At 31.4% G+C, this 24,155-nt stretch overlaps 5 protein-coding genes across 22 annotated transcripts in view; 2 read left to right on the top strand and 3 right to left on the bottom strand.

The window, feature by feature from the left end:
• The window catches only part of Arms (Ankyrin repeat-rich membrane spanning), a 39,875-nt gene extending 39,429 nt beyond the window's left edge, over nt 1-446 (bottom strand). For all 4 annotated transcript variants that reach the window (XM_087413862.1, XM_011055350.2, XM_087413861.1 and 1 more), the window contains exon 1: nt 306-446. The gene's annotated coding sequence lies outside the window, so the exon portion shown is untranslated. The remainder of the gene's footprint in view (nt 1-305) is intronic.
• On the top strand, nt 372-2,787 carry LOC105145645 (tRNA (guanine-N(7)-)-methyltransferase). 4 transcript variants are annotated; one of them, XM_011055346.2, is made up of 8 exons: nt 552-749; nt 934-965; nt 1,053-1,176; nt 1,278-1,411; nt 1,632-1,816; nt 1,895-2,008; nt 2,294-2,395; nt 2,463-2,787. In XM_011055346.2, the coding sequence occupies exons 3-8, from the start codon at nt 1,091-1,093 to the stop codon at nt 2,592-2,594; spliced, it is 753 nt and encodes a 250-aa protein (XP_011053648.1). In that variant the 5' UTR covers nt 552-749; nt 934-965; nt 1,053-1,090; the 3' UTR covers nt 2,595-2,787. The 4 variants fall into 4 exon arrangements, with proteins under 4 accessions (XP_011053646.1, XP_011053649.1, XP_011053648.1 ...); XM_011055344.2 differs by lacking the exons at nt 552-749; nt 934-965 and adding an exon at nt 372-511; XM_011055347.2 differs by lacking the exon at nt 934-965 and having other exon boundaries at nt 537-657.
• LOC105145644 (cilia- and flagella-associated protein 65) lies at nt 2,576-13,585 on the bottom strand. 7 transcript variants are annotated; one of them, XM_087413867.1, is made up of 18 exons: nt 13,285-13,585; nt 12,455-12,674; nt 11,132-11,391; nt 10,478-10,760; nt 10,061-10,267; nt 9,779-9,983; nt 9,144-9,389; nt 8,485-8,713; nt 7,987-8,346; nt 7,783-7,856; nt 7,236-7,509; nt 6,680-7,141; nt 6,088-6,341; nt 5,740-5,992; nt 5,367-5,590; nt 5,092-5,260; nt 2,795-2,924; nt 2,576-2,711 (listed from the first exon to the last, which is right to left on the bottom strand). In XM_087413867.1, exons 1-18 carry the CDS (start codon nt 13,381-13,383, stop codon nt 2,635-2,637), a joined length of 4,026 nt encoding a protein of 1,341 aa, XP_087269993.1. In that variant the 5' UTR covers nt 13,384-13,585; the 3' UTR covers nt 2,576-2,634. The 7 variants fall into 7 exon arrangements, with proteins under 7 accessions (XP_087269993.1, XP_087269995.1, XP_087269992.1 ...); XM_087413869.1 differs by lacking the exon at nt 2,576-2,711 and having other exon boundaries at nt 2,712-2,924; nt 6,680-6,868; nt 6,926-7,141; XM_087413866.1 differs by lacking the exon at nt 2,576-2,711 and having other exon boundaries at nt 2,712-2,924.
• Nucleotides 13,586-13,596: 11 nt separating this feature from the next.
• LOC105145643 (uncharacterized) lies at nt 13,597-16,487 on the top strand. 2 transcript variants are annotated; one of them, XM_011055341.2, is made up of 5 exons: nt 13,597-13,911; nt 13,988-14,220; nt 14,424-14,709; nt 15,168-15,618; nt 16,253-16,487. In XM_011055341.2, the coding sequence occupies exons 1-5, from the start codon at nt 13,812-13,814 to the stop codon at nt 16,266-16,268; spliced, it is 1,086 nt and encodes a 361-aa protein (XP_011053643.1). In that variant the 5' UTR covers nt 13,597-13,811; the 3' UTR covers nt 16,269-16,487. The 2 variants fall into 2 exon arrangements, with proteins under 2 accessions (XP_011053643.1, XP_087270014.1); XM_087413888.1 differs by having other exon boundaries at nt 15,168-16,487.
• LOC105145648 (acylamino-acid-releasing enzyme) lies at nt 16,205-21,767 on the bottom strand. 5 transcript variants are annotated; one of them, XM_087413877.1, is made up of 14 exons: nt 21,094-21,767; nt 20,794-21,026; nt 20,216-20,379; nt 19,996-20,144; nt 19,651-19,912; nt 19,417-19,568; nt 19,150-19,318; nt 18,816-19,070; nt 18,434-18,571; nt 18,142-18,362; nt 17,975-18,054; nt 17,852-17,899; nt 17,374-17,592; nt 16,205-17,257 (listed from the first exon to the last, which is right to left on the bottom strand). In XM_087413877.1, the coding sequence occupies exons 3-14, from the start codon at nt 20,373-20,375 to the stop codon at nt 17,137-17,139; spliced, it is 1,974 nt and encodes a 657-aa protein (XP_087270003.1). In that variant the 5' UTR covers nt 20,376-20,379; nt 20,794-21,026; nt 21,094-21,767; the 3' UTR covers nt 16,205-17,136. The 5 variants fall into 5 exon arrangements, with proteins under 5 accessions (XP_087270003.1, XP_087270002.1, XP_087270000.1 ...); XM_087413876.1 differs by having other exon boundaries at nt 20,794-21,011; XM_087413874.1 differs by having other exon boundaries at nt 21,105-21,763.
• Between the last annotated feature and the right edge of the window lie 2,388 nt (nt 21,768-24,155).

Here is a 24,155-nt window from a genome sequence, read left to right as displayed (position 1 = left end):
AGTATAATTAAATAACTCAACAACATGAATCATGAATAGCATAACATTTTGATTTGATACGCTCATTTCTAGAAAATGACACTTGTCATCAGGGAGACAGACAATTTCCTGTCACCGCAACGCCGCAGTCATTTCCAACTCGTTTTCTTATCTGAATACACAAAACGTTCGCAACGGACAAAGATGCGTCCGCGTAGGATGACGTAAGTACGCGAATATATATCTTGATTCATCGCGGACCCAAGAGGAGACGAGACACAAAGAAGCAATGTCGCAGGAACGGAGCTGCGAGATCCTAACCTCACCTGGACAGAGGGATTCCCCCGAGGAGTCCACCGCTCTCCAAAACCGGCGTCGATCCGCGTCGTGCGTTACATAAATGAATCACGATTCCCACCCGCGATTACATATTTCACTGATACGTTGCAAGGTCGCGCGGCGGCGATGGAGGAAGACGATGACGACGCATCTGCAATATAACAAAAGAGAGAATCTTACACCGTGCGCAAAGGCATGTCTATTGTCTTTCTTTCACGCCGCGTTATGCATTAGTGCTGCCGTCGTCCGCCAGGCGGCACAGGTGGCGCGCTCGATCAGCTGATCGTCCCGCGCACGTGCGAGCCGCACTTTTTCTGCACTTCAAATATATATACACGTGTATGTAACAAATGTATATACAAATACTACAGATTTGGAAAATATACAAATAGATCCATATTCAGGCCTTCGTTATTAGCAATTCGTGGCATGTAAGGATAACAGATTCATTACATTGTTGAGCGGTTTTAATTAAGCCGTACTTTCTTTACATTTCTGCGTTCATTCTTTCTTGCATTCTCGTTTTGTTCTAAATATTAAAAAAAAAATCTGTCTTTTTTAATTATACTCTGTTTTTCTTTGTTTCCGAAATGCTAAAATACAATTTCTTTGAAGTGCTGGAACAAGATGCAGTGATTAAAAGAGATGTGTGTTATTGGCTAGATATAACCTTTTAAAATATATTTATGTTTTGACATGTTACGTTGGTAAAGGAAGAATAACACGTTTTGCAGTGTTCCTTCGACTTAAAAATATTAGCAGTATCGTAATCATGACGACGACGCTGGCATTACCGCAAAAGAAATATTATAGACAACGTGCGCATTCGAATCCGATAGCCGATCATTGCATTGAATAGTGAGTAGTTTTCTATAAATTGTTTATTATAACAATTAATAACTAATTATGATTATAAGATTACAACAATTATCATTACCGTTTATCATTTATCATTGCAGTCCGATAAAACCGGAGTTAATGGATTGGAGTACCTTATATCCACAGTATTTTCAAAGTAATGATGAGCAGACACTAGAAAGGCAGAAACATGTAGAATTTGCAGACGTTGGTTGTGGCTATGGAGGATTGCTGGGTAATTTGTTCTTTCTTTTCTCTTTAATATATTTAATTTAATTTATTACATATACAAACAAGATTTATATGAATGTTATATGGAAATGAAAAATATATACATAAAAATATATACATAAATTGTGAGGTGGCAGAATGACTACTGTTTTAATTTCTACCAGATAATTTATAAAAGAATGTAAAAACCAGAAAATCAAAATAATTGATGAATTAATCTTCAGTTACTCTGTCACCAATGTTCCCGGATAATTTGATACTCGGCATGGAAATTAGAGTGAAAGTATCAGACTATGTTATGGATCGCATTGCTGCTTTACGATCACAAAATCCTGGCCAATATCAGAATATTGCCTGTTTAAGAACAAACGCCATGAAGTACCTGCCAAATTATTTCTATAAAGGACAGGTAAATAGAGGGAATTATTGATATACATTAAAGGATGGAACAGCTTACACATTAATCTGTATCTTTTTATTTGTGTAGCTAAAGAAGATGTTTTTCCTATATCCAGATCCACACTTCAAGAAATCGAAACATAAATGGAGGATAATAAATAAATCTCTGCTGGCAGAATACGCTTATGTTTTAGCCGAGGGAGTAAGTATCGTTTATACTTTATATTATTTCTACTTACGAATTTATTATAAACTAGTATTCATAATTTAGTATTCATAATCATTCTTATTTTAAGATCATTTTAAGTAATGTCTTAAGATGATAATATGTGTGGTTCTGAAATTGATTTATGACATTTTAAGATCATACTTAAGATCAATCTTAAATATAAGAACTAAATATAAGAACAGACTATGAATATCAGCTATAATACTTGTTATATATTACTTCTATAAGAATTCATTTTTTTAAATTATTATTACATAGGCTATTGTATATACTGTAACGGATGTAGAAGATCTACATAAATGGATACTTCAACATTTCCAAGAACATCCATTGTTTGAAGAAGTTACTAAGCAGGATTTGGTAAGTACAACTGTTTTTATTTCTTTTTTCTTTATATAATGGTAACATTGACAAATTTTCGAGACAGGCAGCGGATCCTGTAGTGGAAAAATTATATGAAAGCACTGAGGAAGGTAAGAAAGTCACCAGAAACGAAGGAGACAAATTTCTAGCAGTGTTCAGGAGGATCGCAGATCCTTATATTGCAACGAATAGTTAGCAGCAACAATTATATATAATTTTCCGGCTATTGTATATAATTATAAGTTGAAAGATATTCTGGTTGAGGATAATCCTGATACCATAGAAGAGGATATGTCTTGTAGCAACGACGTTTCTAAAACGAGTTACAAGAAATAAGAAGATTAATGATTATTTTTTTAAGATAAAATATATTTCTTAATATATCTATACATATACCTCGTCTAATTGACTTTTTCCTACTCATGCTAGGTACTATGTTCAAGTAGTTTATGTGTCTAATATCTGTGGACTGAATTAAATGTGCAGTCTTTAAAGCGAATTCTTCGTGCATTATGATGAATAACATCTGCAAAATAAAGGCAATTAATGTTTTTTTGAATATCGAATCCTAAAAATCCGATTCTTTTAAAATTTCAACCAAAGAAATTTAGCATATTTGAAGTATATATATATATATATATATATATATATATATATATATATATATATATATAATAAATTTAACCCTAGCTATACACACTGGGGATTCCAGAAATCCCAGTACAATTTGCTAAAGATTTAAAAAAATTTTTTTTTAAATATGATCGTTCTGATCGCAGAATGGACTTTTCTGGCCATTTTTCTATTGATCTGATGATTTTTCTATTGACGCTCAGTGGCATTGCTGGTACGCCAAGTTTTTATATGCCTTGGAACGTGCCATATCTCACAGCGTTGCTTTATTATCGATCAACTCAACTGCACACAAGAAGATAAGTTCTAGCTGGTAACTTCTCTAGCATAGTCTGTGGTGCGTTACACTGTTATACAGTTATATGGGACCTACATTTAATGTCGATTCCGAACGTAGACAAAAATCGGATCTTTTTTAATATTCCTCAAAAAAGGGCAGTTTTTTGCCTAAAAAGATGTAAGTAAAAGAAATAATATTTTTTTGTAGATTTTGACTTTCTGAATATGATAAAATTATTAAAAAGTTCGTGGCTGGGGAACACCTTGAAAAAGTAAATAAAAATATTGAAATTTGTTCAAATATATCATGTTCAAATATATCATCCAATTTTTAAGGTGTTGCCTTATCGATCCCGAACTTTTATTACAAAAAACGCTATTCCTTTTACTTACATCTTTGGGCAAAAATCGGCCTCTTTTTAACATCCTTCTTTGTTCTTGGGCTTTAGGTACACTTTCGATGTTTGCCATTATCTCCCGAAAGGAGATACGAATGTATAATGAAAATATGAAAAGAAAGAGCATAAAGAACCACAGCACAAGATGTAGTTAGTGATATTTAATTATTCTTGCATTACGAATTACAATAAAAACATTAAACGTTTCGGTCACAATCTGACCATCTTCAGTAAAATTAATAATATTCTTAAGACGCAGAATTACATCAAGTTGGAATCAAATTCAACCCTCGTGTGTTATAATTGTAAAGATCGTGTTTGCATCAAAGCGACGCTGCTTCATATAATCATGTTAGAACGTCAGAAGTCATGTAGTAAAAAGTGTAGAACGAGAATTTCCAGATTCTAATTTACAATAATTTAATTATTAATATCTTTTAAAATGGAGTATAAAACAAAGGAAACATTACCTGTTTTACAGCAAAATAATCGATGAATTACAAGTATACTCATTTCACAAATAGAAATTTGTCATGACACTATGTGTTGTTATTGGTCGTATCACATATTTTTCCTGTTTTAATTGTATTTAATTTATTCATCGGTTTATAGGCTATATTAAACCCATGAATATATGCGAGTTTTTTTAATTTCTCAGAAAGAATTTCTTCTTCTTTTCTCTTCTAAAGAAAGATCTCCCTCGCATTTAATAAATAATTCTAGAACTTTCCAAACTATTTGACTCATGGATATAAATAGCCGAAAAATATGTGATACGATCAATAACAACACATAGTGTCACGACAAATTTCTATCTGTGAAATGAGTATACTTGTAATTCATCGATTATTTTGCTGTAAAACAGGTAATGTTTCCTTTGTTTTATACTCCGTTTTAAAAGATATTAATAATTAAATACATTATTGTAAATTAGAATCTGGAAATTCTCGTTCTACACTTTTTACTACATGACTTCTGACGTTCTAACATGATTATATGAAGCAGCGTCGCTTTGATTTTGCAAACACGATCTTTACAATTATAACACACGAGAGTTGAATTTGATTCCAACTTGATGTAATTCTGCGTCTTAAGAATATTATTAATTTTACTGAAGATGGTCAGATTGTGGCCGAAACGTTTAATGTTTTTATTGTAATTCGTAATGCAAGATTAGAATAATTAAATATCACTAACTACATCTTGTGCTGTGGTTCTTTATGCTCTTTCTTTTCATATTTTTGAAATTACCAACCACATTCATTTTTTTATATTTTTATAATGAAAATATTTTTTTTTGTGTCGCCGGGAATCGAACCCGGGATCTTTAGCATTGCAGATTAGTGCGCTTTACTACGCTCGTTTCCCAGCATAAAATCTTACCTCTTCAAGTATACGATTAATTAACGCTCGGGGTGGTGAAATGTACGATCTCTGTATCAATTTTTTTCTTTCGTGCAAATTCATTCTAAATTGCGAATAAAATAAATTTGATTTTTTCCATAAAATGTTTTGCATTATGTTTCCGAACAGTTTACTGTTGACTATTTCCCTAAAATGTGACGAAATGTATCATTAAAACACACACATTCATTTTATAAATAAATTAATCTACTCTGTTATTTATTATTATAATATTTGGAAAGTAAGTGATTTACCACAGTAGACCTTCTATAATAAACGAAGCTCGACTAATATCTTTTTTGCCGAATGTCATCGTTCTCTCATTTTCCTCAATGCATATTCCTTTTGGCGGCGCACTTATTAATTCTTCCATTAGACTAACTTTCAGGAATTTGTCTTCTACGCTATAGATAGAACATTGAATTGTTATGGCTTTGTAAAATGGCAGAGGTTTTTCCAAGATTTTCACCGGTAATTTCTAGAGGTAAAAGAAGGTACATAAATTTAAAGAAAAACTTGTATTTTTACATAAAATGGACTATTTTTCTACGAGTTTTATATTAAAACTTTCTTAAATCATTTTAAAGTTTTAACATTTTGCGAGAGAAATTTATATATTTTATTTACTGGAACGCTGATGCCTTTTTCCGTAATAGTAAACTGTCCCTTCAGTTCCTGATACAAGCCTTCGAGAATGTATACACTTCGTTGATAGATCCGCCTTTGGCTAGTATTAATAAACTCGCATGGTATATTAATATCAATCATGCAAGGATAGCCTTTAGTATATATAGTTACATGGAAACTTTTGACAGTCCTTGGTTTTATCAAGCCTTTTGACGGATAAATTTCCACGTGAATTATTTCAGATGTCTCATGTCTGATAGAGTAATGCAGAAATATTAATTCAATTCAGAAAACACTTTTCAGTTCAATAATTTATTCCACAATCCATATAGCTTAATTCAAGTAAACCTTTTCCATTCGTAGGCAAGTACGTCTTGCATCAAATTATTATGTATCATAATCATCTTAACTACATGGCTGTGTGTAGCTATGTGAGAAATATTTATGCAGTCAGTACTAAAGTATATGGGAATATCCTCATCCTCGAAGCTTTGTTCGCTTGGAACATATTCTGTAATTGTTGCTGGTTCATGTGGCAAGGAAGATTCGCCTTCGAGTGTCAGTTCTTCTTCTCTGTCACCCAAAGTCAAACGCAATTTCCCCTAACAATAGAGAGATATATTAATTTTTATTTGGAAAAAAAATGTATTCATTAATTTTATCTATTAACCTTAGCTATATACATTCGGGTCCATAGAACCCCACCTATATTTGTTATCGTAATTTCCATAAAAATGACTATAATTCAATTAATTTTTTTTTAATTGGAGAATTGCTTAAGGAACAGGTTCATAATGTGTAAAAGCGATAGAATTAAGGAGATATATAGGTTCAAAGAAAAAAAAATTAAAAAACAAAAAATCTTTATTTAGCAAATTGCACTAGAATTTCTGGAATTTCTTAGTGCGTATAGCTAGTGTTAAATTTGTTATATATGTACTTTAAATATGCCGAGTTTCCTTGGTTGAAATTTTAAAAGGATCGGAACAGAAGTTTGCGGATTCGCAATTGCATGTGGAGTCTCATAGGAAAAAACTTTATAGCAATACTCCTGATTTATTTCGTACATCGTTCTTGGATTTATAGAAAACGGGATAATGTGATTTGTATTATTAAGTACCCAACACACCTGAAAAATTTTCACGTTATGGACGTTATTTGTATGTTTAAATGCAACAAAAATAACCTGATAGATAGGATCTTTTTCTCCAAAATAAACATGTTGAAATTTGAAATGCGTGCCGTTTAAAACCTGAAGCTTTTTATCAGAATCAGATAAACATTCAATTATCATAATGAAAAAAATGTGACGATTATCTCCGAGGTCTAAGTCCCACTTTGTCTCGGTCTGGCCTAATAATAAATAACGCAGCTCTAGTGATATCCAGATCTCTTCTCTTGGCTGCATTTTATTAAAATGATAAATTAATAATAGTGATAATAAAATAACAATAAAGAAATTACTGTAAAATCATAAAATTATAGCTTATTTATACTTCAAGATTTCCCGCTTTTGGCTGTATAGAACACACTTTCCTATGCAAACAATCGTACTTTGCACGTTGAAATTTAAGACAGCCTTGAGTATTTACAACTGGCCGACAAGAACAGAGCTGTACTTTTTTGATATTCCACGAAGCACTTATTGCAGCTACGTTTGTTATAAGCAATTTTACAATAACCTTTGGACTATGTAAAACCATTGCTGGAAAATTTATGTAAAACGTTTGCGATGTCCCTGGTTGCAAATCTTTGAATAATATATTGAGCCTAGAAATGTACAGATCTGATTTATATAATTTTACTTTTTTACTAGCAACTAGTGCTAGTTTTCTAACAAACTAGAATAAATTATATTTTTTAATTGCTAGTTTTCTAAAAAAAAAATATAAATAAATAGAATTATATTTTTTTAGCTGTTAGTTCGCGCTAGAAGACTAGCACGCTAGTAAAAAAGCATTGTATAAATTAGACCATACACACATGATTAAAATATTAAATTATGTTTATATCGAAAAATAACAAGAAATTCTATGTAAGTACATGTTTATTTTCATCAGCTTCCAAAGGAAAATTTTGCTCACTGGGTAAGATCCGTAACATTGCAAATCTGTTACCTATTGTTTATTAAAAAGAAAAATGGGCATTTATATATTTATTACTATTATATGTTTCGTCGAATTATTATTTTAAAAAATGAGTTTCTATTGGCAAATGCAAAATAATACTATGCATATAGCATTTTACCTTCAAAGTAGGCAATACACATAAACAGCTCACTTTACAAATATTTCTCGGAATCTGATTCAGAATTAAATCTGTGTTTATATCAGAGCTCATCCTCACAAAATACTGAATAAAAAATTCATAAAATCCCGGAGTAGTAGGTGTGATAAGAACAGTAATGATTTTATCTTTTCCGGCAACAACAGTGTCCGCAATCGGATGTATTTTTACATCACGTTTTATATTTCCAATTGGCCAATTGCAATGAATACATGTCATTTTGTAATAGATGTTTACGGGACTCAAGTTAAATACGTGAAAACTTAATTCTTTCGTATCTTTGTATGCCTGAATTCCAAAATTTAATTCATCTGGCGCTGACTGGACAATAATATACAATATATTATTAAAATTTTGTACTATAAAATTTTTATTATTATATTTCATTATTATTTTTAAAAATTATTTATTTTTTATTTTGTATCTTGCTATTGTTTTATTATTTATTTATTAATTTACCACAAGAACACCAGATTCGCATTTTCCTGTTACACGTAATGTTACGCAGACGTTAGGGCCAACGGGAATTCCATCTTTCAGTACGACCAATATGCAGTTTATGTCAAATTCGTAATCTCCAAGTGTTGTAGGACAAAATAACCATTTGTGAGTAATTATATCGTTTGAGTAAATTTCGCCATTTCTATTTTGTATTTGAAGTTCAGGTGTCACATTAATGAATTCATAACTAAAGAATGGATATTAATCAAAGACAATCACAACAATAAACTAACAGTCTATTTTCTTAAAAATATTTTAATTAATTTTTATAATAGAAATATAATTTTTTTTATTAGAAATATATTAGGTGTTGGAATTAATTCGTAGCGTTTTTTAATGAAAGAATGTTATTTATTTCACATGAGCATTAAAAAATACATTAATGAAAGTACTTCCCATCACTTGTAAAACGCTACGAATTAATTCCAACACCTAATAATTAAAATTTTTATATGCTTTGAAATTTAATTAATTCACGGCAACCACATTAAAGAAATTTTGACAATGCATATTGTTTTCATTGGTGCTTTATACAGTGTTTCATTATGTAATTAATTTTTGTTGCTAAATATTAATATGTATTCTATGGAATTAATATTAATATCACAAAAATTTACTTTATTACATGTCGAGTGACGTTTCGCATATAAAACTGCTGCAGACTTTGACAGCCTGGAAACGTCGATGCGAAATTCACGGTATTCCGATCACTAAAACTGACATCCGCATATTCCGTGTATCCCTGAAAATCTATGAAACATTCCGATTTTATATTTCCATTGAAACGTATTGCCCAACGTTCCATATAAACGCGTTTATCATCGTTTCCGGGTAACATGCAGACTGCAATGATCTGATAATCTCTGAAAAGGATCACAATGCATCATTGACGAATAAAAATTGAAAATATATTTAATGTATACAGAGATGATATTGAACACAGAATACCAATATAAATCGTTTCAAATGCTTTTTAAAAAATAAAATAAATATAAACGTCATGTAAAACGAATGTAAAGATAATATGATATCACGATAAATTACACTACAGTTTACAGTAAAAAATTATTTCGAACTAGATATAGTGTTTTTCTTTTATAGACTTTTAAATAACGATTCTGATGAAAATAATTTAAAAAAAAAATATTTTTTGTAAACTAGTGTTATTTATGTGATATTTGCGGGATGCTTTTGTGAGACTTCACGCTAGATTCGAGCAATTAGGATCATATAAAATATTAAATGCAAGTACTGATGAATTATGCCCATCATCGGCTTCACGACAAAGTGACTCGATGCTGGCGGTACAAAGCGATACATCAGCGGTAAATGCCCGTATCTTCGTATTAGAAATGTGGCGTATGTCGGCGATGAGGGTACACAAGGAGGCATCTTAACTACGTGAGGTATCTCATACTGAGGAATCCAACCATCGGAGTAAACGCGAAAGGAGTGACCTATGTAAAAAAAAAGGAATTAGATAAGAGTGGCATTATGTAAACGTAAAAGTCAAATAAAGAAAGAGAATACGCACCTATTAGCCGCACGGTTGTGATTGCAGGGAATGTCAGAGTTTCTTCTCCAAAGCGATCTTCTTGCGGCTTAACAAAAACATCTCCAACGAGATCTCTCGCAAAGAAACTGCTTGTTCGGTCGGGATTAAACGCGACTTCAAACAGAGCCGTCTGGTTCGCCGGTATTCTCGTGACAGTGGGTGTTATAATGAAAATTCCTTCAACATCTATATATAAAATTATCTAATTAATTAATTGTTGACAGAAGAATAGGTCTGTGCTTATATTAACAATATTTAATTTTAATTTCTATGTCTTTAAAACAAATTTACAAGTAAAAATGTAAGAAGTTGAAAAGGTAAGATAAGAAGGTAAAGATAAGTAGTAAGTAAAATAAAGCACTAATAATAGCATATATTGATTTGATAAACAATAACCTTGGTCCCATTTAATTAATACATCGGACTGGCTGTGATTAGTAAGACACAGGGTTTCTGGAATTTTTCGCTCAGCGTTTTCCGCCTCTACGTCGGCCTGACCGAAATCGATACAATTTTTCGACGAAGAAACCGTAGGAAGATTTTGCATGGCAACAACAGTATCGCTTGTATATCCTTCGAAACCATTTTTTAATCTCGTAGGATAATTAAAACGGGTCTGTGTGCTCGTTTTACGCAACGCTGTGCAACAGTAGCCGTATAATTCTATGATAATCGGTTTCTGTAAAAATGAATCAACATAAATATATATCACGTAAGCATCTTTCTATGAAACATCTTTCTTGACACGTGAAGTAAAATTTTTTCGACTGAATGGTAAATATCTTAGTGAATCGAAAACATATTACATATTAATATTTTAGTATAGATCAAAAAAATATTACATAAATACAAGGTGACGCGCATAAAATGTACAAAGCGAATCATATCATTTGCTTTTTACTTGTACATAAAATACTTATTTTTAATAAAATAATACAGAACTGGTATAGAATTAATTACTAAAGTCTGAAAAATCGAATTATAAATAATATGACATTTCATGTGCAATGAGGATTACGTTCTTTTTGAAAATTCAAATTTTCCCATTACGTGATTCAGAATTAGGCACGGAAAATGGCACGCGTAGATCCCGTTTTCCCGTGGTGCAAAAGTAATTGTTACGAATTTGTGAGAATAGGGCCCGATGTGTCCGTGTCGCAGATTTGCTTCAAACGGCTTTCGAAGCGAGTCGAACATGAAAGTCGCCGTGGCTTTCGAATCATTGACGAGTCTAATCCGTTTCTTCACTTCACGATTCTCGTTCGTACACATCATGACTAATCTCGTGGCGGACGAGGAGACCACAGGTCCTGCGTGCGTAAATGATTAACAATTAACGCCGTACGGTGACGGAAACATTCATCATAAATATTGTCAATTTCAGAATATGTCGATAATTAATGACTCATAACTTAAATTAAATTGTCAGGGTCTGAATTTATTTAAAAGCCTAGGATGACATATGCTTTTCAACGGAAATATAAGATCATAATTGTCTCTTTTTAAATACTTCTGTTGAGGTTTGTTGCGCTTTAACAATGGAACACCTCGATTAAGATCTTTTGTAGTTAGGTAAGGCTTGTATTAAACTTTGAAAACTCTCAATGATATATTCTTTTGAAGTACAAATGATTGATGGAGTTTCTCAAGCTGATCAACACGAAATAAAAAGCAAAAAAAATTGATGAAGGTATAATTGAGTGCTCAATATTAAAATTATGAAATTTTCAAAATAACAGAATTGATCAATTTCTGAGACGCTTCTGACAGGCTCCATCAATTATTTTTACTCCATAAGAATTTATCATCAAAAATTTTCAGAAATTGAAAGAAAACTTTAACTACAAAAGATTTTTCTGTGCCACTTTAGGATGCAATGGTATATTCGGTTTTTCTTTTCTAATGTTTTTCTTGTAATAATTTTTTTTATTAATAAAGATAATACATAATGCTACCATTATATTCCTTAATGTGGCGTTTTGATAAAAAAAAAAGTTGTTACAATATAATTCATTTTTATGAAAATTATGAGTAATTGAATTGGATTGGATATGTCCAAGTGTGGCAACAAAGAATAAAGACAATTAAGACTTATAAAAATATTAAGACCATATTAATGAATAAAAATATTAATGAATAAAGTACAATAGAAAAGGTCTTGATTGGTCAAAGTTAGATATTTCGAATAATATATTAAGTACTTTTATTAAATCAAATTTATTTCAGATATGATTGCGCGCCGATTAAACTTTCGGACTTTCAACACAATCCTTCTAAAACGCTAATGATCCTAAATTAGATTAAAAAAAAAGAAACTAAGAAAGGAAGGATAAAGATTCTTTTCGACGTCATTAATTGGAAAGAATTCCATACCAATACACATTCCGCGGACTTGGATTTCCGCACGTTCGCCAATTGAATTTACGATCGTAAAGTAATCTACGTTTACAGTGAATGGCATGAATGGTCGATAGTATATTTTGCACTTGTACGCATGGTTAGGAAGTAAAGTCCAAGAGTAGCTACATAATTCAAACACGTGATCCAGCGGATTGGTAGACGAATCTCTTCGAGCCTCGTAAATTTGCTCGATCTGTAATACATCATTAATCAGTCAATATGAGTGCTTTACACAGAGCTAAATGTTTTACAAGCAAATAGCAAATAAAGTACAAATTTAAAACAACTTTTTTATTTCATTATTATAATTCCTTCTAATCATTCAAAAGGATTATATTCAACTTCTCTTTTCGAATATTTAAACACGTCCAAAACTTATTTTATATAGCTGGAAATAATTTAGTTAATTTTGAATTAAAAATTTTGACATTGTAATTATTTTTAGACGCATTCTCTTTTAAGTTAATTGATGTTACAACCTCCTTTTTACAACTAGACATTAGACATATTAAAAAATCATTTTATACAGTTTAAAATGTATAGAAAATAATCCGCTCCCTTTTTAAATTAAAAAAATTAATATTTTAATCACGTTTCTCTTAATTCAATCCTAATAAAAACCCTCAAAATCGCGTCCATTTCTATCATAGATATAGATTACCTTCGAATCTCGATTTAATTTACTCTTTATCTTTTCCTAGTTCTCAAAACCAGAGAAGAATAAAAATAAAGATAAGTTAATTATTTAATACATTGATAGAAAAGAACATATATTAAATATAGACAAGAAGTAGGACACTAACGCAACTTTTGTTAACTATCTCCAGCCACTTGACAGTTGTGGTGCCCGTTTCTACCTCGCCGAAGTCCATGTGGATTTTTCTATTCGCTTCGCATAGCATTTTTTTCGTTTCTATTTAATTATCAAGCGATCTTTCTATCTCTCTTTCTTTCGCTCGCCGAGAAGCGGGACACGGCCCTCTCATCGAGGTCTCGATCGCGCGATCGATGTCTATCCTCTCGAAGGTGCTCGAATGCAGGCAGCGGCGTCGGTCGACTTTCGTCGGGACTTGTTTGGTTACCCCCGTGGGGGGACGGAATGACGGATGGATGACGGCGTGACGCATGAGACGCATCTCGCGTAACGACATCACGCAATCCGCTCCGGATTCCGGCTCCACGAAAATAATTTCGGCGCTCCTCGCCGCGGTATTTCGCACGGTGTTCCTCATCGTCGGTGCCCGCGAGACTTGGCCCCGCTCTTCGCGCATCCTGTTCTGTCACCTGTATGGCCCTGTGACATCCAGCTCTGCGCGGTCGCGACCCGAAGATGGCCCGGGACGCAGGCGTCGTCTACCTGCTGATCGTGATCGCGCACCTGTGCTCGTGCGCGCGTTACGACAGTTATGATTACAATCATTACGTCGAATGTAAGTCACGAGTAATCGTCCAATAGAAGATTACCTTTTCTTTCTCGTTTAACCTCACTTCTGCACGTTCACGTAGATAGCCTCGAGAACGAAAAGATATGCCATGTCCTGAACAAGAAGCACATGCTTGACATGCAACACGGCGCCGCGGCGATCGTCATGCCGCACCACATGTTCGATCACTGGGTCGTCAAGGCCAATCGCAATTGTACGTTCGTCTTCCGGACTGGCAAAAACGAGGGCCTCTTCGCGGTTATTCAGAAGATGTTTCTCCGTCGTGACGGCGATCGGTGTGTTGATTACATACGGGTAAGTGAATGCAAGGGCTATTCTTTTTCCATACTTCTGAACTAAACTTCCCTTGTACAGTTTAGCTTTTTCCTTTTTCTTTTCACATTGAAGAGAAAGAGTTAAATCATGCAAGAAGTTCAATCCTGGAGTATAGAAAAAAACAGACTTAAATACAATTAGAATTAACTCTCATATCAGATTCTTGATAAACCTCTTATTAGTTCAAGAGGAGCGATGGTTTTTACACAAACAAGTTCTGTGGAGAGATAGATCGCAGCCAGACAACATACCTTCCGGTTCCTGAGCCTGAGGACAATTTGGGTAACATAAATGATAGCCGGTCACCTAATTATGACATATACGCGGAATATGATCCTGTTAAAAAATCGAAACTGTGGTCTATTCGATCGGACTCTGCTACGATAGAAACTGAAATATTCATTTCCAAGGAAAGAGTACCAGATGGACAGTCCTTGGACCTTACGATAGTTTATACCCCATACATGAGTATGCTTTTTTAACGTACATATTTATATTAAATGTAACAAACATAATTGTTCATTTGCTACAACTCAAAAAGTCATTTTTTTAATAGAAAAAGAACAAAAATTTGAAGCAAAAAAGGAAGATGATAATTTAAAAGAATATACTTACATATATATATATATATATTTTGTAGCTTATAACATTTACTTATAATACTTTTGTGGCTTTCATCTTCTTTAAAGAAGTCACGTGGTTTGTGAGCTATTTCCGTATCTTGATACATCGTTAATATACTTGTATTCCTCTACAATCTGCTATTATATTATAATAAAACTTAATTTTAAAATTAATATTATAAAATGTTAATGATTCGAAATAATTATTCTAATTCTTATTTTTTTTAAAGCTTTAGTTTTTGAGTTGTGTCATTGTTGTAACAAATGGGTGATATGATTATTTTATTGATAATTAATTTGCAGAATGCGATCAGGCAAATTCCGAGCACTACCAGGCGGTCGGATATAACAATTGTATTCGGAAGGAGTACATATGTGACAAGGTCTACAATTGTCCTTTTAGTATATGCTCGGATGAGGTGAATTGCGTCAATGATCGATATCCCAAGAACAATACTGCCACAAAAGTCACTGTAGGAGCAGTCACCACCATGATCCTCTGCTTTATTATCTTCATTTTGTGTCTATGGATCTGTAAGAAATCACAAAAATTGTGCTGGTCATCGGATTGCGCCGGTCCGAACGTATGCTCGCGGCCGGTTTCCTTGCCGGACGCGGACGGAGCTCAGGGATCCAATCGCGCAGTGCCAACGGCTCCCATGTTGGAGGTCGCGATGTCCTCGCCTGTCGTGGACAAAGATCTACCACCCAGTTACGACTCGTTGTTCCCCGAACAAAGCAATCCTGCCAGATCGTAAGTTATTGAATCCAAGTATGAACTGATAATATGAGAGTGAAAACATACCGTCTAATGTTTTAATTAGACGCTGCGTTGTCGCGCATCTAGTGATATAACTAGATCGATTCTTCTCTACATTCATACACTATTTTCCAAAATGTGAGCTGGATTTTATTATTAAAGAAAACGCTCTGATAAATTAACAGATCTTTTATATATCAGTTTTGATTCTGTGTAGTCGATTTCATGGAAATGTGAACTGAATGTAGTGCAGCTTCAGATGCTAATCAAATTATAGATAAGTCAGTTATGATTAGGATGCAAAGCTACACAACACCAATTATCCTTTGTCCTTTGATAATGGATAAAGATGAGAGTCTTAATTAATCAATAAATTGTTACATGCATATATTTCAATCATTTTAACCAAAGTAATTACATTTGGAGCACTGTTGCTCACCGTCCACATCCAATTGCGCCACTGCATGCAGTACATTTACACGCATTTACATGCAGTTATATTAACCACACAATCATCGTTTCTTATTGTATATTAGTGAGATTATACGAAATGTAATGGTTAGTAGATAGGTCAATTAAATTTATTTTTTCTTCTGTATAGTTTTAAAGTTTCGTTTTTTAATTGCAGCCTTATTGAATTATGACGTCACAAATGGAAAATCAATAGTTCATATTTTTGTTGCATATAGAGATAATTAGATTTTTCGTATGCCTTTATTAATGTTCAATAACGTATTGTAAGAAAATTCATATAACAATTCCCACTTCTGACATAACTTATGATTGCAGTAGGAAAATGGGAATCTTGAATTGTATATTTCTACGTTTTGTATTATTTTTAAATAAATATTGAAGAAATAATACTACATGAATTTTCATTGAAAACTACAACGAAGAAAGAGGCCTCAAAATAACTTTTTAGTAGTTGATGGAATATTATAAACTTTCTGTCAAAATCAAAATAATGGTATAATATTTTTTAACTATGTTAATTAAATTTAAAGTTACATGTCTCATCAACTTCACATCCGTATTAATTTCTTGTATTAAGTTATGATCTTGTATTAAGTACGATAATGTTTGATATAGCAATAATACATATCTCGAAAAAGAACAAATTTGATGGGATCTGTTGTGTTCATAGACATTCGCGACGAATTGTATGTGAATTTACTGTATTGTAGCATATTTTAATAATGCTACGTCTTACTTGAATATACGCGATTATATACATATCTATATATATATATATATATATATATATGTGTGTGTACACATATATATATGTATGTGTATATATATATATATATATATAAAATTTTTGTACGTATATAACATACAAATTTTATAAAATGTATACAAATCTTAGATGTGCGCGTATATATTTTTGGAGATTAATGTTAGATAAATGTTACGTAAATCTATAAAATGTATGTAATAAAATTGTGTAAATATTCATTTTGTGATAATAAAGATCTATGTATATACATACATATAATCGAACGTTTTGAATTATTTTGTGTCTTCCGATTCTTTAGACGTATGCTCCAATAACCACAGACAATCGTTGATGATGTGATCTATTTCAGCTGATCCAGTTGATAACTGATGATTGTCATCGTACACAAGCATCCTGTGTCAGGATCAATCAATCAATTAATCATACATCAAATCAATTAATAACAATGCAAGGATTTTATATCTTCTGCATTTCTGCATTTTTGCATGCATACATAAATGTCAACTTACTTAGTTTTCACATTGTTAGATTTGAGACGATTATACCACATCGTTCCTTGAGAGGATGGTACTCGCAAATCTTTCGTTCCAATGCAGACCAAGGTCGGTGCTTTGACTTTATCGACATACATGATGGGCGAGCACTTCTTCATTTTCATGAATATGTCAATATTATCGGGCCATGGACCGGTAACAATGTTGCAAAGAAGACCTGCCTCGTGTGTGCACCTGTAATGAAAAATTAAATCACATTAGTGTGAATAAAAAAAACTTGATGCGAATATAAACATGTTTGCCAGGCAAACACGATGTAAACCATTGTCACAATAATTCACATATATATATATATATATATATATATATATATATATATATACACACACATATATATATATATATATATATATATATAAATAAAAAGAAGATTATGTATTTCAGTCAAGCTTAGAATCGCGATTATTGGTACATCTGAAATAATTAAGCTTACATATTATGAAGATACGCTATTATCTCTTCCTTAGTCAGAGCATTGCGACTGAAATACAAATATGGGATATTGAATAATTAGGACGTGAGGAATATCATTATTAGGTATTAAATATTTCTTTACCAGTCTGGGATGTCGGATGTACCGAACATGATGGAGATATCAATTACCGGATTTTTTGCAATTACTGCTTTGAATAGATCCTAAAATAAAAATAGTTTTTAAGTAGATATTCCAATTAATATATTATTGTATAATATATTATTGTATAAATTGTTTGATATACTTACAGGAGCTTGTCCACTCAAATGTGCTACTAAGAATCCACCATGAGATCCACCACAAAGACATATGCGTTTAGAATCGAGCCAGGGATATCTCTTGATAGCTTCCTTCGTAGCAGTTATACAGTCCTTTACATCAACGTTTCCAACTTTTCCTGGAAGATATTCTACCGTTGCGCTGCCCATTCCCGTAGAACCACGATAATTTACTTGCACTATTGCAAAACCTGAATTATACGGAATTAGTAAAAAAATTCTTAAATATTATGTAAAAAGAAAGATATGATTTATTTTTTACCTGCTAATGCCAAGAAAGAACATTCTAAAGAAAATACGTTAACAAAATTGCTATGAGGTCCTCCATGTGGTATAACGACAAAAGGTACCGATTGATCTTTACCACTTTTTGGACCGAAATAGATATAATTGAATTGCTCTGAAAAATGAAGAAGCAACATTCAACTAGCTATACCGTAAATGTAAATGATTTGGGACAGTGTAGATAACTTGGGACAACATTTTGTTAAATTTAATCGTGGTATCCATCCATGAGTTAAAATTTAAACTTTCTTTAGAGACTCATAGATGGATTCCATGATTGAATTTAACAAAAATATATGCTGTCCCAAGTTATCTACATTTGCAGTACCAAGAGAAATTGTGTAACACGATCCACTTACTTATGCTGTCATCATTATCATAACTGTATTCATTTTGCTCATATATAATTTCTTCGAAACCATGAATTTTCATTGGAGTTGTAATCGCAATTCTGGAGATGTCGCCATTACTTGCCACTTCTCTCTTAAAACGGCCTACTATAAGACTAGAAGGTTGCGTTAAAGAAGTACTCAAAAACGCAATCACATCCCCCTTTACATCCAATATACTAAGACTACTTTTATCGTTTTTTATTTCAATAACATCTTTCGTTTCTGCAAAGACAATTCATTATTCTTTTAAGTGACAAGAAAATATTAAATCAGTTTAATCAACAAAACTGTAGTATCTTACTTATATTCACGATATATGAGACAAGATTGTTTTTTTGAGCTGTACTGAAAAATAAGTATTGAGAATCATCACTCCAACAACGACGAGGTAAACGACCATATATTCCATAAAACTGTTTGTTAGAATTGATTGTTTTACTCATTCGCACTGCTTCCACAATCTCGATATTCTAGATGTAAAACAAAATAATTAAAAACTTAAAATATTAAACATATTTTCCTTAATATAATTTTTCGTTTATAATTAATCTAATTTTTAATACATTACATTATCTTCCTCCATTCTCAAATCTCGCAACATAAGTTTTTGCGCATTATGATGTGGAACAGCACCTGCTTCTCTCTGCAACCACACGAGATAATTTCCACCAGGACTAATTCTAGGACTGTGCACAGCACATCCTTCATCAGACAATTTCCCTGTTACACAATAAGTTATTCATTTCTTTTCTGTTATTTCATATCTGCTATTACATATATTAATTATTTAAATGCTGCTTACGATATTCTCCGTTTTTCAATAAAAATACCCAGGAATATCTATTGGTGCACGCAGTAAGGCCTAAGTGCAGTGGCTCATGTTTCCAAGCAACACCGATTACATCTTGATCTTTCGTCCAAATCACTTGACCGGGAGAAAGTTCATCTGGTATTCCAGATAAAATCGTAATGGTATCCAACGTCGTATCAAGGACAGCAATAACAGATTGATGTTTACCTACTAATTGCTCTCCCCAGTGTGGTTTGTATATATATTCATTACCCTGACATCAAGAAAATTAAATAAGACAAGATATATACAAATAGAACTCTATAATTATTTAAAAAAATCAGGAATAAATCCTACCATCATTACTTCATCATCCTCTTTCTTCTCTTTATCTTTTTTATCCAATGATTTTTGCTTATAAAACGGTTCTGACTTAGGAAGCTTCTTTTCAGCTATATACAGAACCTTGGTATTATCCGGAGACCATTCAAACGAACGAAATTCAGCTACAAAAAAGCATACAATTAATGTACATTAGAAAAATTAAAAGTTTGAGATAAAAGGTGGAAGCTTATACTATCTGTGTAAACATCCCCATGGACATCTAGAGCAGACAGATCATAATTCTTCACAAAATGTTGTTTATCCCAAATTTCAAGAAACTGCTTTGTAGAATTATCAATTGTGGCTTGTCGCAACACAGCTCTACGTTCTTCATTCTTCGTCAGAGTTGACATTAATCTGTCCGAAAAAGATATCTTTAAATACAGGCAATATTTATATTAAATATGCAGGAACAGAGACTTTTCTGAGTGCGGAGTACCTCATCCAAATTAGGAAGAGAAGGGAGGGAGGGAGGGGCAAAATTTCAAAATAATACAAATATTTTATCTCTTTTGTTATATGTTATGTGCAAAGTATATTTTTACATATATACCCTAAGCAAATACTGTTTTTTGTCAAATCACTCAAAATTTTTCAAAATTTGTCAAAATCATATTTTCTTTTTAAATATCTCGAATTCTGGATGTGGAATTCAACATTCACAAGACTTCTGGATATGGAAAGCTCCATACCTCCCATAAGAAAGTCTCCTTTTAAATAATCCCTGTAAGTATGCCTTGTCTATATACTATAAAAAAATATATTACATACTCTGTAGTAATATCAATTGGAAATCCGGTAGAAATTGGTGTCAAGTCTGAGTTCAAATCATAATTTTGTAAGAAACGTTGATCTGTCTTTCTTTCCAGATTCCTCTGAGTCCATGAGCCTTGTATGGATAATCTACCACTTGGAATGCCCAGAATCTGTGCACTGCTCAAGGATGGATATGCAGCTAATGATTTGTACAGATTTGTCAATTCCTTTATCTGCAAAAGTATTCTCTATGCCCATCATTTCGTACAATTGCTTGATGAAAAAAAATTATTGCAAAATACTATTGATAATCACTGTATGCACACCTGTCCCAATGCCATGATTTTTTTTTCGTTAATTCCAATCACTTCTCTGTTTTTTCAGTATAAATGATAATCACACAGTACAAACGCCAAATATACGTTAGCAATACAATATGTTAGCAATTCCAAATTCAATATTTATACTTGTGCTCCGATAAGATAACGATCTAGATAAATATAGATATACGAACATACGATACTGTATTTACCGTTTTTTATTTCCGTAATTTATAAATAACAATGAAATACTATGCAAAAAGAATCAAGAACAATACAATTGCAATGTATATTAAATATTGATTATAAAAAACAATGGAGTACTGGAGAATCATTACTAAATATGTACATTTATTGTCTATAGCATTTCGTCCAAAATGAGGTTATAGGATACGAATGGAATTCTACTCAACACATCATGGTGGAACTGATGGAAGAAAGCATGAACACACATTCAAATTCAATCACATTTGATTACATTAATGTTACCCGATTATCGGTGTCATATGTGTGTATGTATATGTATGTGTATGTACATAATACAATAATATTCATTTATTAAGCTTATTTTAAACGATTTATAATTCACGCAAATTCGAAACAGAATTCTGTTTATTGAGAATTTTGTGTATTGATTGATATTGATCGTGTATAACATAGAAAACATTTGAAGAAATAAAATTTATACAAAATATATACAAAATATACAGAGTGATCCACTTTAAGTCTACCATCTGAAATATCTCGCTTATTTTTGATGATATAAAAAAATGTTTCAAATGAAAGTGGAATGATTTCGAGAGGGATGTATTTCAAGATTTTTTTTTAAATGGAGGCGTCAAAAAGATATGAAGGTCACCTTCACTTTTTTAAATGGAATTGTATGATTTTTTTTATACAATATGATGCCCTTAATTATTTTGCATATATAAAAGTAATTAAGGCAGTGATATCAAAAAACATATAGTTTACAAGATATTTTACATTGCACTTTATTCTGATACATATATTGATATAAAAAGTTAAATAATTCGTAAATTATTAACTTTTTGATACGTATCTTAATACTTTTATGAACGAAATAATGAGATGAATCAGTTGGTGTAAAAAAATACATAGTTGTTTATTTAAAAAATTATCCATTTTGCATATTTTTTTAAATTAAAACTTTAATTTAAAACTTTTTTTCGCCTCTTTTCTTAAGTGTGATAAAATTCCGACTTCCTAGATGTAGACTATCAATATTCTGACCGGATTCGTTCGCAAGTCGATGCAAACGGTACGAGAAATACAACCAAGTGCCTCGTCTTGTTTGAAGATCGGTCTGTTAGAAAAGACGCAACAATATAGAAGAATGGGAGAGATTGCTCTGTCTGAAGATATGTGTTTTTTCTTCAGAAACGTTGAATCACAACATAGTAAGATATTACAAAAATATAATAAAAACATTTAATGTTTATTAAAGTAATGTCCTGCCAACGTTGTAATTCGATATTCAAGAAGATTAGTATTTATTAATTAATATTTATTCGATATCACTATAAAGTTCCAAAAAATATTAGTTCCTGAATTAATTTATACATAAAGTTACATTTAAAAAATTCATTTTATTTACTTTCATCTTCCAGTTTTTGAGTCATCTTTTAAAAATCATTTTATTAAAACATAATTGCCCCAAATATTCACATTCCGAATATTATAGATTATATCTAAAGTGGGCCTCACGTATAAAATCTAGAAATATTTATGTATTTTATATTTACGTCTTTATATTTACGTATATAAGTGTGAATTATGTTTCATTTTATATCATTTACATCTAAACAATTTGTCGTTATACTGGATAGCACTGATAAATAACCCAAGCAGAACAACAAGTCACGATAACATTAAAATGACGTTAAAATGAATCGGAAATGATTGAAAAATGACTTTTTAATGATTTAGACATTTTGGAGTCATTTTGGAATCATTTTGATATCACTTTGTCATCATATGATAACTTATTGTTCTGCTTGAGTAAGTTTCTAATTGTGATCGCTTATATGCATTTTTTTATTTATTAAAGTCAAATATAATGTTAATAATTAATTAACATATTATAAAGTATAATTGATTTTTTTCTGTGATTTTTCTCAGAATTTTTCACATAATTTTTTAAAATTTTTCTATAAATTTCAGAATAATTTTATAATTTTTTAGATAATTTCTCATATTATTTTAACTCTACAATAAATTCTACAATAAATTGGAGCATTTAACAGAAATACTGAGGAAATTTATATCTTTTCTAAAAAATTCTTCCTATACGTGAATTATACAAATAAATTTTAAAATTTCTAAGAAAAGGATGTATAATTCTAACTCAATGAAGAAAACTTCCAATATAAGTTGCAAAATAAACATTCTACTAACATTGTTTTTTAGCAATTCGTTTTAGCAATGCCTTTTAATTTGAATCGTCAGAAATAGATACTTTGTTATTCCGTACGTATTCTTGTAAAGTTATTCTGATGTTAGATACATTATAATCTACTGATACATATTATTAAAATAAATATTAAAGAATGAATGCGTTATTCTAGGAAAAAAGGTTTCATATATAATTATATATAATTATATAAATTTGTATGTAAGTATATAAATAATTAACATATTTTAAATACAATTATATATAAAATATGTCCTTTTATATAACATTTTTTCCCGGAATATTTTACAATTTGGTCGCTAAAACTTAATGATTTCAACATTCCCAAGCAATAAAGTTATATTCAAAATGCATTTAAATTATAAAAATATTAAAAATCATTTAAAAAACAAACCATATAAACTGATAATAAATGTTCACTAAAATCTTTTGAACAATTTCATTCTTTCACATGCAATTGTATCATATATTTCACATGTAATTGTAATTATAAAATAAATGGTTTCATAAAAAATACAAACATATTTGTTTATATTCAAAAGTTATATCCAGACATTATCATGTCCAAAATCGAAATATATAAGGCATCACTTAGTCATTTATGATGTCTTTCAGACATCATAAAA

The sequence above is a fragment of the Acromyrmex echinatior genome, chromosome 15 (genome assembly GCF_024713525.1).
Source record: "Acromyrmex echinatior isolate Ae372 chromosome 15, ASM2471352v2, whole genome shotgun sequence".
NCBI lineage: Eukaryota > Metazoa > Arthropoda > Insecta > Hymenoptera > Formicidae > Acromyrmex > Acromyrmex echinatior.
This window is presented reverse-complemented; position numbering and strand designations above follow the sequence as displayed.

Excerpts from the sequence above, each read along its gene's own strand:
- LOC105145644 (XM_087413866.1), bottom strand. The coding sequence starts at position 13,383 with ATGCTATGCGAAGCGAATAGAAAAATCCACATGGACTTCGGCGAGGTA. Across the intron at positions 10,268-10,477 it reads ATTAATTAAATGGGACCAAG|ATGTTGAAGGAATTTTCATT; the intron begins GTTATTGTTTAT and ends TTTTATATATAG. Across the intron at positions 8,714-9,143 it reads GTCACTCGACATGTAATAAA|TTATGAATTCATTAATGTGA; the intron begins GTAAATTTTTGT and ends TCCATTCTTTAG.
- LOC105145643 (XM_011055341.2), top strand. The coding sequence starts at position 13,812 with ATGGCCCGGGACGCAGGCGTCGTCTACCTGCTGATCGTGATCGCGCAC. Across the intron at positions 13,912-13,987 it reads TTACAATCATTACGTCGAAT|ATAGCCTCGAGAACGAAAAG; the intron begins GTAAGTCACGAG and ends ACGTTCACGTAG. Across the intron at positions 14,221-14,423 it reads GGTGTGTTGATTACATACGG|TTCAAGAGGAGCGATGGTTT; the intron begins GTAAGTGAATGC and ends ACCTCTTATTAG.
- LOC105145648 (XM_087413874.1), bottom strand. Across the intron at positions 19,319-19,416 it reads TGAGAATGGAGGAAGATAAT|AATATCGAGATTGTGGAAGC; the intron begins GTAATGTATTAA and ends TTTTACATCTAG. Across the intron at positions 18,055-18,141 it reads ATTTGAGTGGACAAGCTCCT|GATCTATTCAAAGCAGTAAT; the intron begins GTAAGTATATCA and ends TTTTTATTTTAG.
- LOC105145645 (XM_011055344.2), top strand. The coding sequence starts at position 1,091 with ATGACGACGACGCTGGCATTACCGCAAAAGAAATATTATAGACAACGT. Across the intron at positions 1,177-1,277 it reads GCCGATCATTGCATTGAATA|TCCGATAAAACCGGAGTTAA; the intron begins GTGAGTAGTTTT and ends TTATCATTGCAG. Across the intron at positions 2,396-2,462 it reads AAGTTACTAAGCAGGATTTG|GCAGCGGATCCTGTAGTGGA; the intron begins GTAAGTACAACT and ends TTTTCGAGACAG.